This window comes from Gossypium arboreum, chromosome 12, assembly GCF_025698485.1.
Source record: "Gossypium arboreum isolate Shixiya-1 chromosome 12, ASM2569848v2, whole genome shotgun sequence".
In the NCBI taxonomy this organism is placed as follows: Eukaryota; Viridiplantae; Streptophyta; class Magnoliopsida; order Malvales; family Malvaceae; genus Gossypium; species Gossypium arboreum.
This window is the reverse complement of record NC_069081.1, coordinates 107,669,166-107,683,575: the sequence shown is the minus strand read 5'-3', so window position 1 is coordinate 107,683,575 and position 14,410 is coordinate 107,669,166. Positions and strand designations below refer to the sequence as shown.

At 32.8% G+C, this 14,410-nt stretch overlaps 1 protein-coding gene and 1 long non-coding RNA gene across 3 annotated transcripts; one reads left to right on the top strand and one right to left on the bottom strand.

Annotated features, from left to right (window-relative positions):
* Positions 1–222: 222 nt before the first annotated feature.
* LOC128285343 (uncharacterized) lies at positions 223–2,603 on the top strand. Its single transcript, XR_008275847.1, has 3 exons — positions 223–390; positions 1,304–1,345; positions 2,362–2,603. It is a non-coding gene; the product is annotated as an uncharacterized LOC128285343 (long non-coding RNA).
* Positions 2,604–9,517: 6,914 nt separating this feature from the next.
* LOC108465537 (WRKY transcription factor 72A-like) lies at positions 9,518–13,095 on the bottom strand. Of its 2 annotated transcripts, none has more exons than XM_017765881.2 (6): positions 12,819–13,095; positions 12,548–12,637; positions 11,605–11,679; positions 10,842–11,381; positions 10,644–10,757; positions 9,518–10,559 (listed from the first exon to the last, which is right to left on the bottom strand). In XM_017765881.2, the coding sequence occupies exons 1-6, from the start codon at positions 12,939–12,941 to the stop codon at positions 9,657–9,659; spliced, it is 1,845 nt and encodes a 614-aa protein (XP_017621370.1). In that variant the 5' UTR covers positions 12,942–13,095; the 3' UTR covers positions 9,518–9,656. The 2 variants fall into 2 exon arrangements, with proteins under 2 accessions (XP_017621370.1, XP_017621371.1); XM_017765882.2 differs by having other exon boundaries at positions 11,611–11,679; positions 12,819–13,094.
* Between the last annotated feature and the right edge of the window lie 1,315 nt (positions 13,096–14,410).

The window sequence follows — 14,410 nt, the reverse complement described above, 5'->3', positions numbered from 1 at the left end:
GGCCAACCATCATGTTGTTGTAGACAAAATGTACACTTGATATCCATAATTTATGGTACAAATTGATACAAATTGATAATAGGTTAGGTAAATGTTCCATGATAATGGGTTAGGTAAATGTTTCATGATAATAGGTTAGGTAAATGTTTCATGATAATAGGTTAGGTAAATGTTTCATGATAATGGGTTAGGTAAATGTTTCTTGATAAGAATTTCATGTCTTTTGTATTAAAGAATTAAATGGATGAAATATAAAGTTTTATTAAAAGAAAAAGGGGTGAAAAGAACAAAGTTTTGTCCATCTTTGTTCATCATAGCTGAAAGTTAGAGAAGAGAAAAGAGAGGAGAAAGCTCTTGAGTATTTGGTCATTAGGAGGAGGAAAATTGAAGGTAAGTTCTTGGTACCTTGCTTCTATTTTGAGGTTCATGAGTTCTTCTTGATTCTACCTTAACTCTTGAAGTATATTTTGATTTTTAGTTGTGTTGTGAGCATTTGGTCATGAATTAAAATGAAGGAAATGGTTGTTATTTCATGTTCTTTTGATGAAAAATGGAAGATATGTGTAGTTGAGCCAAACAAATAAGCATGCATGTGCCTTAGATGTTAAAGGGAAAAATCAGCTAACATGTTGTGCTTTAAAATGATGAAATGGAGATTATACTTAAGTAAAATCATAGATATGTGATGATTGATTGGTGATATACATGTTTAAATAACAAGCATGCAAGTTAGGTGTGAAAGAGTGATTTGGTAATAAATCTGCTTGGGACAGCAGCAGTAACGTGATTTGGAAAATCATCATAAATTGTGGGAGATGAATTAGAAGCTGAATAAATTATGTAATTAAAGCTTAATGAGTCTAGTTTCAAATGGAATAAACGAGAACATATTTTAAATTCTGTACAATGAGAAATTTGATTCGTAATGAAGAGTGGTCAGATTAGTCAAACAGTGAAACATGGGAAACTTTAAGAAAAATCTGGTATTGATTGGCCATACCAAAATTCTAAAAATTTTATGGATAAAAGATATATGAGTCTATTTTCAGGAAAATTAACGGCACTTGATTTGGAGTTTCGTAGCTCCAGTTATAAATGATTTAGTGACTGTTGCTCAGAAAGACAGCTTGCAGTGAAATTATGATTATGTGGTAAACATTGACAAAAATTTGTTAATGAGTTGCTTATTGATTTCTTATAAGCTTACTATGATCTGTAGGTGTGGTTGGCCGAATATTGTAAGGGGTTAATACGTAGTTTGTATTTGAATAGTTAGATTAACGTGTTAGTAATCCAATTGTAGGCGGTTCGTGTGTGGATCTCGTCAGCATATCGTCGCAAACAGGTGTGTAACTAACACCCTCTTTCTTAGTCTAGATCGGCAAAAGCCGAAATGCCGAAATGCCGAAAACTGGTATTTTGTAGATTTGCGAGTGTGCGAATGCTCGTGAGGTAAATCGATTAATGTTTTTGGTAAGTTGCAATGTTTGGACTGCAAAGTGCATGATTTCTATGCCCTCGATATTTTTGGGCTTAATGGGCCAAAATTGGAATGATGGGTCAACGGGCCCAATTCGGTAAGAACCCTCGGTACGTGATTCTGTTAGTACGTGAAAAGTAGGAATATGCATGAAAAACCCTAAAATAGATAAATTACTGAAATACCTTTAAAAGTGGAAAATTTACAGTTTTACCCCTAGGAGATAAATTACCGAAATACCCCTAGGTTTAAATTGACCTAAATGCATGTTTGACTGTTGTTATTTACTGCATGCCATGTTGTTATTATCTGATGCATGGGACTGGAATATTGACGGAGGAAGTATTGAAAGTGGCTTGTCCACGTACTGGAGGCTTTGCCTCAATTTACTGTTAACTGAGCAGCAAGGCTGCAACTGTGGAGTGTTGGGCTGGGTGGGTTGAGCTATTCCCCACATGGAGTGTATGGCTGGTAGGGTGGAGTGTAGTGGTTGGTGGGTTGAGTAGTCTCCCCAAATGGGCTTGCATATGTTATTGATGTTGCATGTATTTTGAAATGGGCCTATGGGCCATACTGTTATCTGAATAAGGGGCTAAGGCCCGTTTATTTATGTCTGAAAAGGGCTCGCCCATACCACTCATTACCCAAATGGGCTTGCATATGTTTACTGATGTTGCATGTATTTTGAAATGGGCCTATGGGCCATCTTCATTATCTGAATAAGGGCTAAGGCCCGTTTATTATGTCTGAAAAGGGCTCGCCCAGTACCACTATTACTGAATGGGCTTAGGCCCAATGGGCTTGAGTGACTTGGGCTTTGAATGGGTTTTCCTTACACACTGAGTTTCCCCAAACTCACTCTTTTATTTTCATCCACGCAGGAAATCCCCAACCATAGTGGGCTTGGAGCTGTGAGGGAATTCGGAGTGGCCACCCGTTCTGAAAGTTTGATTTTCTTCTGGTGAACTGGACATCCTTTTAATTACGTTTGAGGTTTTGGGCTTTTAAATGTAATAAGGCTGCTTATTTATTTTTGATGGTTTTTAATATGTATTACTAAGATAGGTAATACTTATTTTAACTGTTGAAATTGGATAGCTTTAGGGCGCATTTTCAAAAACAACAGTTGATTTCAAAATAACACGACAACAAGCAAAGCTTCCGCAATGAAAGTATTTTCCAAAATTAATCACTTTTCCTAAAAATGACTTAATCAAATCGGTTTCCTAGAAATATCCATGACGTTAAGGTGTGGCAATGGCGGTATGCATGTCTAGGATTGGATCCGAAGGAGCTTGGTATAGCAGATCCGATGGACTCACCACCTCTTTTCCGGTTTCCTACGGTGCATGACTTCCATTCACTTTAACCCTTAATGAATTAATCTTTTGAACATCAAGTACGATTTTCGGGACTTAGAATGGAAATTTTTTTTTTACGTTTTGATGTGGCATGCCGGATCCGGCCATAACTTCTGGGCCGGGTTTGGGGTGCTACATACACTCTCCATGGAAAATCCATTTTTTATACCCCCGAATGAAGCCATCAACAATTAGGTGTTCGTAGACAACTTCACGATAATGCCAATAGATATTGCCACACTTCTTACACGGGCAAAGAATCATATTCTCTTGGCTTGAATTGTGAAATGCAAAATCTAAAAAAGATTGCACTCCATTTTGATACTCGTTGCTTGCCCTTGAGAAATTCATCCAAGTCCTATCCATTTCGTAGTTGTTGAAGTCTAAAGTTGGCAATAAGTTACACGGGTAAGTTGTTTATTATGTAAGTCTTGATATGATATATTTTTATGTTTTATGTAAGTTATGTAGATTATGTAAGTTATGAAATTTGAACTTTAAACTATATGCTTTTAAGGAAATTATTAGATTAAACTACATGTATTAGTTAAGTTATGTAAGTTGTTATGTACGTTATGTGAGTTATGTAAATTATATAAGTTATGTGAGTTATGTAAGTTGTTATGTAAATTATGTAAGTTATGTGAGTTATGTAAGTTGTTATGTAAATTATGTAAGTTATATGAGTTATGTAAGTTATGTAATTTATTTAAGTAATGATCAATATTAATACTATTTTGATAAAAATTAGTTATAACTTTTAAAGACATTTAAAAATATTAAATATTAAAATCAAACATTATTAATATAAAAAATAGTAATTTGAATATAATAATATCAAAAAGAATCGTAGTTTAATTTTTATAAGTAAATTGGAAATAAATTAATGTTATATAAATATTCAATAGTAAATGAGCTCGATAGAACTTTTTCATGTCTTTTAAATTTTTAAGATTCATCATACGTGGCGTTGCTACACCTAAGGAGGATCCATTATATCTTACAGCTCGATATAAGGTAACCCGTCAGGTTTCCAGCCTATATACTTTGAATCTTTAAAATATTTAAAATAAGATTGGAGAGAAGGTCAGCTATTGTTGTAATTTTAATGGACAAGCAAGCTACATGGTAATAAAATTAATTCATACTTATTCATACTTAAGTTGAATCAAATAATAATTAAGTTGAACCAAATATAAAAACTTATTCATACTTATTCATACTTCAAATAATAATTAAGCTACAAGAATCAGGTCTGGTTCAAGTTTATTTAAAGGGCTGCAATTCATACATTTAAAGGGCTGCAATTCATACATTTGATTAATGTTATGAAATAAAGGGTGTGCTTGTTTTTCTATCCCATAAAGGATTAGACATTTCAATCGCCAACCCTAAGGATAAAGAGAACTTTGCAAGGACTTTCAAGAGTAAGCCTATCAATTACAGTCCATATTCACTAATATAGCTATCATAGTTCCTAATGCATATATGATAATGATATTCACAGTTTGATTAGTTAAACCTAGAAAAGCAATAACCAAATGCACAATCCCAAACTTATATTTGCTAATAACAGGTGGGAATAAACAAATAAAATGATAAAAAAAATAGAAGCTACCGATTAACCGCGTGAGGAGGCTTGAACCAAAAAACAAAGCAAGAAGACCAAAGATGACAGCAAAAACCGCATTCAAAATAGACAGGCAATGAACTCCACCTACAGATTTCAGTTGGGAATTTAGCATCCACTCCAATCAATGAAAGTAACATGCGCATATATATATAAAAAATAGAGAGATGAAAACTAGCTTGAACTAGCAGTCGGGTAACTACAAAGAAAACTTGGCTAGCAAATGAAAGTATATTCAAGCAGCTAACTTGTTAATAGCTTTATAGTTAATAACTTTCAAAGGATGAACAACAGAAAAAAGATGCTGGTTATTTACTATGAAGTAGCACCTAGAACAGATTCAAATTCCTTCTTAACAGATTGCAACAAGTAGAACCATTTGCTTCACAACACAGCTTATACTTCATTTTGCAATTAAGAGGTTTACTTGAAACCTCCAAATGCAAAAAGTGAGAAAACAGTTTCTATTTTTTAAGGAATTATAACAAAGGACCAAAGTTCCAAAACCAATAAGAAATTAAATTAAATAAATGAAAAATACAGCATACCTATTTTTGAAGCACAGTAATTATTCTCAACCACCTTCAAACATCCATGCCTATTTGGAGCAGAATAAGCAACGGTAATTCCTGCATCATGACTAAGCCATTAGAGAGTAAGACAACAGAAAGCATAGTCATATCAAGATAACAGATCAACAAGCCAGGATAGTAACATAACAAAAAATAAATAAAAATGATAAGGAGAATCAAACATATACAAAAAAACCGAAGACCCAAGATCAAAGCAATTCCCACTAAATTTTTAGCACTAAATAAACTGGCAAATAACATCAAGAAAAAAAAAACAACAACAACAATAGCTTCAATAAAGCAAACATAAAATCATCAAATGAACATGTACAAAAGTAAACAATTCCAAATTTATGATCCAACATTTTCGAGCCTGTTTTAACCTAGTAATAACAAAGGAAAAGAAAGTCAAATTCTGCTATTAATCCTTATACTATGTATAAATTGTAGATTTAATCTCTATAATTTAATATCGTCATTTTTAGCCATACTTTTTGAACTTTAAAATTTCAATCCTAACCCAATTTCTATAGTCTACCATTTTCAATATTATTAAGCGATAAACACATTATCACATATGTAATCAGGGGTGATTTGCCTTGCCCCCAAAATAAAAATTTGTATTAACCCTTTTAAAATCTAAAAAATTGCAAATTAATACATGATAAAATGGTATTTTGTCTCCCTAAACTGATAAAATTGTGATTTAACCTTTCTAAAATTATAAAGCTTTAAGGTTACAAATCAAAAAACTTTTAGTTCTCATAAAATTTTAATTTTAATTTCAACCCTCCATAAAATCTCTTCTTAGCTTCGCCCTATTTGTAATGTTATGAAAACTTGTTATTATTACATAATACTCGCACAAAAAGGCATATTATTTTAGTTAATAGTTTAACAATTATTGTCTAAGTCGAGACTGAAATTTCAAAATCTTTAAAAGCATAAGGACTAAAAAAATGATCAATTGGAGAATAATGACTAAATCTTCAATTTTTGCATAGCACAAGACTAATAACTAAATTTGACCTATCAAATTTAACTGATATTGTTTAGATTAAAATTGAAAATTTAAAATTTAAAAAATATAAAAATAAAAATTAACCAAATTCAAGCAACCTATGATTGTACAAGGGTTAATAGCAAAATTTGACCCTTTTTTTTATATTTCACCCAAAAACAAAAATAGTTTAACTGAATCAAAATATTTACAACCGAACAAAAAAAATTAAAACTGAAATGTGAAATGTAATGAAAAATACCTTATTCACGTGATTGGTTTATTCTTTATGAAGTTAAATTTCCTTTTTTTTTTTAAATTTTGTTGTTCTTCCGCTTTCTTTAAAGCCTTTGGCCCTTTGCAAGTTTATATTTGCAAAGCTTAAAAATTGTGAAATGGTAGTGCCACTGTGCCATTTCCATTGCAGGAACTGTGCTTGTAAGAAAAGAAGCAGAAAACAAACTATTAACTTACACTATTTAATTCATAAGTTACCGATTGGTTGTGGCAGAGAAGAGTGAAAGTGACGGTCGCAGTAGAGGAGACGGTGATGCAGCAGGTCATCCAGTCGGAGTCTTCAACGGCAGAAGGATATTTCAATTTTGATTCGGGGAAATATTTAGGGATTAGGGGAAAAGTTAGGGATTTGGGGAAATTTGGGTGGGGGAAAACTAAGTTCTTTCGGGTTTAACATCATGGATATATTGGATGGAAAAAAAATGACGACGTTTTTGTATAAAACTGAATCAATTTGCGGCATTTCTAATAAAACGCCACTAAAAACAAAGAACAAAACGCAGACATTTTGTAAACATTTAACTTATATTTGTGGCGTTTCCAGATAAAACGCCGGTAATGTATAGTTTATTGCGGCGTTTGGAACCAAATGCCACTAATAACATTGCCAAAACGGCATCGTCCACTAAAACCTTAATACAAATTTGCGGCGTTTTATATAAAGCGCCACTAAAAACAAAGAATAAAACGGCATCGTTTAGAAAACACATAACACAAATTTGCGGCGTTTTTGTCAAAGCGCCACCAATAACAAGTATAAACGGTGTCGTTTCTTGAACTCGTAATACATTTTTGTGGCGTTTGTACAAAGCGCCACTAAAAACAAAACATCGAACAGTGTCGTTTTGCTGCTAATGTATAACCTATTGCGGCGTTTTTGAAAAACGCCACTAAGAACAAGGATAATACGGCGTCGTTTTTTGGACTCGTAATACACATTTGTGGCGTTTTGAATGAAAACGCCGCTAAAGCATAACATTTTGCGGCGTTTTGTGGAAAACGACACTAATTACGTAGCATTAAACGGTAGCATTCTAATATCTTTTTAATGTATATTAGTGGCGTTTTTAATAAAAATGCCACTATTTTTTAACTTAATTAAAATTTGATTCACGTTATACCCTAATCTAGATAGCCAAATTTTAATGGCCAATGCAAACAACTAAAATGACAAAAAAAAATATGATTGTTAAGACACTTGTTATTCGATAATCAAATAAAATGTTTTAAAAGAACTAAATTAGAATGCTAACCATAATTTAAGAGAGATAATTATGAATTCCAAAATAATATTTTCATAAATCTAAAAGTAAACATGAAATATATGTTGAATTGAAAAGGAGATCAATTAACATTTTGATATATATTAGTCATCCATTTGTGAAATGCATCATTTTGCCATTTCACTTTTTTTCCTCTTTTATTGTTTTGTGAAATTTATTTTTAGGGTTTACAAATTTAGGGTTTATAATTTAAGGTATAAGGGTTTAAAGATTTAGTTTTTAGAGTTTAGAGTTTTAGGATTTAAAAGGTTTATAGGTTATGGGTTATGATTTAGGGGTTAGGCTTTATATTTTAGGGTTTAATTAGGTAGTTTAAGGTTTTAGGATATTGCTTTAGAGTTTAAGGTTTAAATGGTTTAGAGTTTAGATCATGGGTTATGATCTAGGGGTTAGGCGGTCATGGGTTATGATTTAGGGGTTAGGCTTCATATTTTAGGGTTTAATGTAGTTTAAGGTTTTGGGATTAGCCTTTAGGGGCAAAAATTCAATTGTAAGTGAAAATGCAATCTGATGATCATTTTCTTATTGGAACATTATAAGTCCCCATATTTTTTCCATTTATAATTTATTTTCAGGGTTTAGAGTTTTAATGTTTATGTAGGGTTTAATTAGACCCTTATAAGGATTTAGTTTGTATGGTAGGGTAGTTTAAATAAAAAAAATTCATTTTAGGGGGTCGAAATGCTTTCAACCCCATAGTTATGTCCCTAATTTAATATGATTCACTTGAGATTGTAAAAACTCGAATTCAAGTTGAATTTATAATTTGAGACGTAAAATTTTAATATTTAAGTTGGATTCAATTTTATAAGATTCAAAATAAAAATCGATGCATTAAAAAGTAGTTGATTAAGTTTGGTTTTGGGGAGGGGGAACTAATTTTGGAAAAATACTAAGGCATTTCGGGGATAACAAAATAGAGTAGTTAAAATAATAAATATTAGCGGCGCTTTTACAATAACGCTACTATAGCTCAACCTTTTGTGGCGTTTAGACCTAAAGCACCACTATATCTCAGTTTTTTGCGGCGTTTTGCATGAAAACGCTACTATTGCTCAGTTTTTAGCGGCGTTTTGCATGAAAACGCCACAATTGCTCAGTTTTTAGCGGCGTTTTGTTTCAAACGCCGCTAATGTATAATATTTGGGCATTTTTCATTCAAACGCTGCTAAAAGTCTGTTTTCTTGTAGTGATTACGAGCTCAATCATCGGAAAATGGGGCTCTCAAACCGTATTTTAATACCATTTACTTTAGGATCATTGCACTTGTACCTTACTTAACTATATATCAATTAAACAAAATTATTAGACCAAATTTTAATATATTTCTATACTATAGTATCGTAAATATTAAATATTAATATTCACAAACACAATTATTTAGGAATTATAATTTCTAACATCAATGAAAAATCAGGTTGTTACAAGAATAAAGAGATTATAAAAAGAGAAATAATATGTTGATTAGGAAATGAATTACCTGTGGGGAGGGGTTTTGTATATTCACAAACAGTCGATATTAAATCCAATATTAATCTCAATCCTTGTATGGGCTGAATTTGGACGGATCAATCAATATTTTTGTATATTGTCTTGTACTTTGTTTTCCATTATTGTTCATGCTGAGCCTAAATATGGAAAGGGGAGGTTGGTTTTAGGGATTGCCTTTGGATGGTGCAAAAATGCAGATTGCAGACCAGGGAGGAACATTGACAGTTGCAGGCAAATTGACTTGTTTTCAGGATAAAGGATCCTCAAGTTATCTGTAACTGTCTTCATTAATGTATTAAATTTACGCTATGGTTCACGTTTTATTTAATACAAAACTTTTTCAATATTTGAACAATTGCGAATGACCAAATAAATATTTGTGGAGAAACCAAACTTGTTCAAATTTTCCATGCCTCCCATCCTTGTCATTGAGAGGAAAATTTCTTCAAACTTGCTATTATTACATGCCAATTAAGACTAATGAATAACATCCTTAATTACAAATTAATATTCAAAAAAAGAGAAGAAAAAAAAAAAAACAATCAATTGGTGTGATTTCCAGTATCACCAGGAGATGTGGAGGCACTCTTGGGTGTTGAAAATGGCAAAGAATTAGGTGGTAGAAATATCAAACTCCCTGGTTGGGAAGTTGTGGAAGGAGGTGGTTTGTTGAAGAAGCTTGAGCCACATCCATTTCCGTTCACTGCAAATGTCTGCTCTCCCCATTTCAACCTTTGTGCCAAGCTCTCCCCGCTACCACCACCACCATTATTATTATTGCCGGTTCCAATGATTGATGTGAGAGCCGCCGCTAAAGCGGATTGGAAATTGGGGTCTGTTGTGATTGCTTTGGTTGCTGCAGCGATGGTATCCGGCAATGGCTGTTGAGGAGGATTTAGGTTATTCTTTTGCATGAAAGATGGAAAAATGCTATTGTTCTCCATGGTGGACTGTGGTCTCCCATTAATGTTAAGAGGGTTTTTCATGTAGGGTTGAGTACTTGGACTACCATAGCTAAGAAGCCCATTGCCCCAAGACACAGTGTTGGATTCGGAAGAACCAAAGCTGAGACTTGTGGAAGCATATCTTGATGTAGTGGGATAAGCTGAAGAAAACCTATTGAAAGGAAATGATGAGGATGAAGATGGTGTTGAAGTAAGGTCAAGAGTGATTGTTGGGTGTGATGAGGCAGCCGAGAGTGAAGAGTTAGGCAAGTAGAACTTTGATTTTGAGTTATCAGTTAGGTAGACATTGAGCCCATGGAGGTTGGCGGTGGAAGTTAACGATGCAACATTGGAACCCGACGACGATGCACCAGACAATAGCATTGAAGCTGCTGCACAAGTGGTGGAAGCCATTGCAGTGGCTGACATTGGAAGTGGATGATTGTGGGTTCCTTCATAAGTTGTGATTAAGACCGACAAGTCTTCAGCACATCTTTGAACCTGTAAGTTCAGGGAGGATAACAGTTTAATTAATGTAGCCATTAATGGCTTAAAAAAAACAGAAAATTAACCTTCAAAATTCACCTGTTTTCTCACAGGGCATGAAGGTGCAACTGTGCAACGATAATATGCCCGAGGGCAAGGGTTTCCTTTAGCAATCTTCTGCCCATATTTCCGCCATTGGCATCCATCATTCATCTGTAAAAAATTACAAGAACATTATAACCGTCAAACCATGATTAGTATAGTCGTATCTATATGCACTAAACACCATGATAATACCGTAGGAGTTTCGCATCTGGTTCTGACGCAAACCCTAGGTTTCTTAACAGGGTTTTGCTGCAAAACTTCATCGTCTCCGGTTCTGGTTGTCTTGAGAACTTTGCTTGGTGGCCATGTTTCCTCCTCCTTGAGTTCTTGAGTACTATTCACTGGGCTTGGATTTGGCAAAGCTTCATCATCTACCTCAGACTTAGAAGCTTCAAGCTTGTAATCTAAGCCAAGAGATAAACCTTCATTCCCTCTCTCCTCCTCTTTTCCATGGCTGCTGGATGCTTTGTTTTTACCATCCTTTTTCGAATCACTCGAAAACCTTCCAAGTGTAAGAGACACAAGCTCGGGTTCTTCTTCTTCTTGTTGTTGGTGGTGGCGGTCATTATTTTCTGCTGGTTGGGATTCCTTTGAATCTTGTCCAACAATGTCATAAAATTGCATTTGTAGCTTCTGATAATCCTTCATAATCCGATTTAAATACATCTTTAGTCTTTGATTTTCTTCTCTAACCTCTCCCATCTCAGCTTTGGCAGATTCAAGTTGATCATCCTATTTCCATGCATAACAAAAACACAATACTCAGTTTAACCAAATAATCTTCTTTATTGCAAATATAATTCAATCATGTACTTCCCCAAGAATTATATCCTTATCTGAAAATCTATACCCTTATTAAAGCATAAAATTCATGTTTTTATTTTCATGGATACATACATACATACATACATACATACATACATACATACATACATATACATAAAACAAAGCTAACCTGCACCTTTCGAGTTGAAGAAGAAGCCATGGAGTACTCAGGTTCGGTTCTTTCAGTATCAGATTTTAGAGATACCTGTTTTAATATTGCACAATGTTGAGTTAGCATAAAATCAGTCTATTTATATTAAAATCAAAGCTGGAAGCCCAGAATGAAGCCAAGCAATTGGAAAATTAATGGTGAGAATAAAAGGATGGGCGATGACTTCAAGTCTAGCATCGAGACAAGAAACATATACATTAGTCAAAATCTAGAAATCAAGGGATTTAAGAAAAATATTAAAAAAAAAAGGTTGAAAAATCTAAAAAAGATGACTCAAATTTCTATGGCTTGATTGTTCATGTTTGTAGCCAAAAAATCTGTCTAATTTTATTGCTTCGTAGCCAACTTGGAATATTTCCCTTCATTTCTTCCACAACCAAATGTTGTATAAATCCAACTTGTCTCTTTCTTGTGTAAAACATATGTGCCAGATGTTGATTTGCGAGATGGTATATGGTGAACTATCTAGGATCAGAAAATTTGCATATCCTTTTTTGGATAATGTAGAAATATATTGTTATTTTATTTTATTTTGTGCCAATTTATGTTAAAAATTTATACTTCTTTTTAGTGCTGTTGGATTTACGTGATTGCATACATAGGTATTGCATCCATAGTGATCACCAAATTTTTATGCTTCACACAAATTAAAATAGTTGATAATATGTTGTACAGACTGTGAATTAAATGATCTATATCTTATTAAAGGTCGATATTTTACAATAACTTTATCCAATTATATAATAGATATTGGTCATGAAGAAAACAATCGAACTTGTAAAATAACCATTCGTTTCAATCCACAGTAACGTGTACATTAATCAGAATAAATAAAATTTCTACTTGAAATTATTATTAAAAAAAAGAATTAATATAAAGCAGGGTTTAATTAATTGTTTACCTTGTTGTTGTTGCTGCTGCTTAAATCATTTTTTCCAGGGGAAGATGGCTTATTATCATCATTCTCACAACAGGGTCTTTTATCTCCTACCTGATCATCAAAATTAATAACATGAAATAAATTAAGAAAACAATTTTTCTTTTATCCAAAGAAACAGCATGAAACTGCTAAAAACAGATATACAAAATACAAATCAATTTTGTTTATAGAAAAAAAGAGGGAAAATATGAAGAAAAAACCAGCAAGGAATAAGAATGGTGTGTGTATTCACCTTGGGAACAACAACAACAGCGGGAGCGTCTTCATCATCAGCACAAGAATCAGCTATCTTCTCTTTCTTCACAACTGCACCACCTCCTATATCATCAGAGCTCTTCTTCAAATTCTCCTCCATTGAGCTTTCTCCTTTTTTTTTTTTTTGTAATAAAATCTCTCAAACAAACCAAGTTCGCTCTTCTTTTATAGAGAGGCTGCTGTATTTGACTCTCTCTTTTTTAACTGTTAAAAAAAAAATGCAAAAACAATGGCTTTCATCATAACTCTTTTAATCACGGATTTATATTGTTATTTATCCATTTAATAATATTGTGAATTTCAGTGTATATATATAAAAATGACTTCATGCTCCAATAAACATTAATGTCAACAAAACCCAAATCCACTTGCATTAAAGAAAAAACTAAAGAACCAACGAAAAACTATAATGGAAAAAAAAAGGGAGTCATTAATATATTCATCCCATATGTAATAAAAAACTATAAGGAAGAATTGAAATTCAACTCTTTTGGATAACATGTACTGGCAAAGGGCAAAAGAATACAAAAAAAAAAAAAAGAAGGGGGGAGGGGTTCGAGCCGCAATACACGGTCCCCACCTAATGTCAAACAATGCTACCATTCGTTGAAGTTTCGTACTTTGCGAACGTCACATGGGGGTATTGGATTGGTTCATGGTCAAAGGTTTTAACCTCTCCTCTTTTTTCTTTTTTCTTACATCCGGTGACGGTAGCTTTGCTTTGTTTTTTAGTAAGACTTCGCTATATTGTAGTGAGATTCGGAATCTGACTCCGATGAAACTACTTTTAGTATTTATTTTTTTAATAATTCAAAAACACTTGAAAATAAATAAATCAAAGGGATATGGCTTTTTTATTTTTTATTTTTTTGAGTTTTTGACAAAGGAGAAGAATTGAGATTGTCTATAAAATCTAAAATCGAGATTGATATTAGCACAAATCGTTGATCTGGCTTTCCCAAAGAGTGGAGGGTTTTTGGGTTAAAAAAATGGTGGTGTGGGGATTGATGACAAACATGGGATAAAATCTTTTAAAAAAAAAAAAGGTAACCCTCCGAATCCATGCAGTACTAACTTGACCTGTTTTAACGAACTAGTCCAAACGCAATTCCATTAATATATTGTGTGAAGAATTATAGCTTGAACCTGTACCTTTTTATACTTTTCCCTTCTCTTTATTTCTTTTTTATTCTCATGTTATCCCCTTCTTTTTGTTACGTTAAGAATTAAATGTTTTGGTTTTTTTTTTTTGCTAAGTCACATACATTATCTATATTTTTAAAAATAATGAGATAAGGATAAATAATTATATAATATAGGCGTCACGTCATCCTATATTCTTTTCAACTATTTAATGGTATTTTAATAATTTTTTCATATTATTGATATATAATTTTGATTATTTTTTAATGTGAACCCGAACTTTGAATCTTAAACTTTGAACCAATTACCTAAATTTTATATCCTAAACGTGACATCTTAATTCGGGTTTAAAATTTAAGATTCAAAATTTAAGATTAAGGTTAAAAAAACTAAAACTATATATCAATAACATAAAAAATTACTAGA

Excerpts from the sequence above, each read along its gene's own strand:
- LOC108465537 (XM_017765881.2), bottom strand. The coding sequence starts at position 12,941 with ATGGAGGAGAATTTGAAGAAGAGCTCTGATGATATAGGAGGTGGTGCA. Across the intron at positions 12,638-12,818 it reads CTGTTGTTGTTGTTCCCAAG|GTAGGAGATAAAAGACCCTG; the intron begins GTGAATACACAC and ends TTTGATGATCAG. Across the intron at positions 11,382-11,604 it reads CTTCAACTCGAAAGGTGCAG|GATGATCAACTTGAATCTGC; the intron begins GTTAGCTTTGTT and ends GCATGGAAATAG.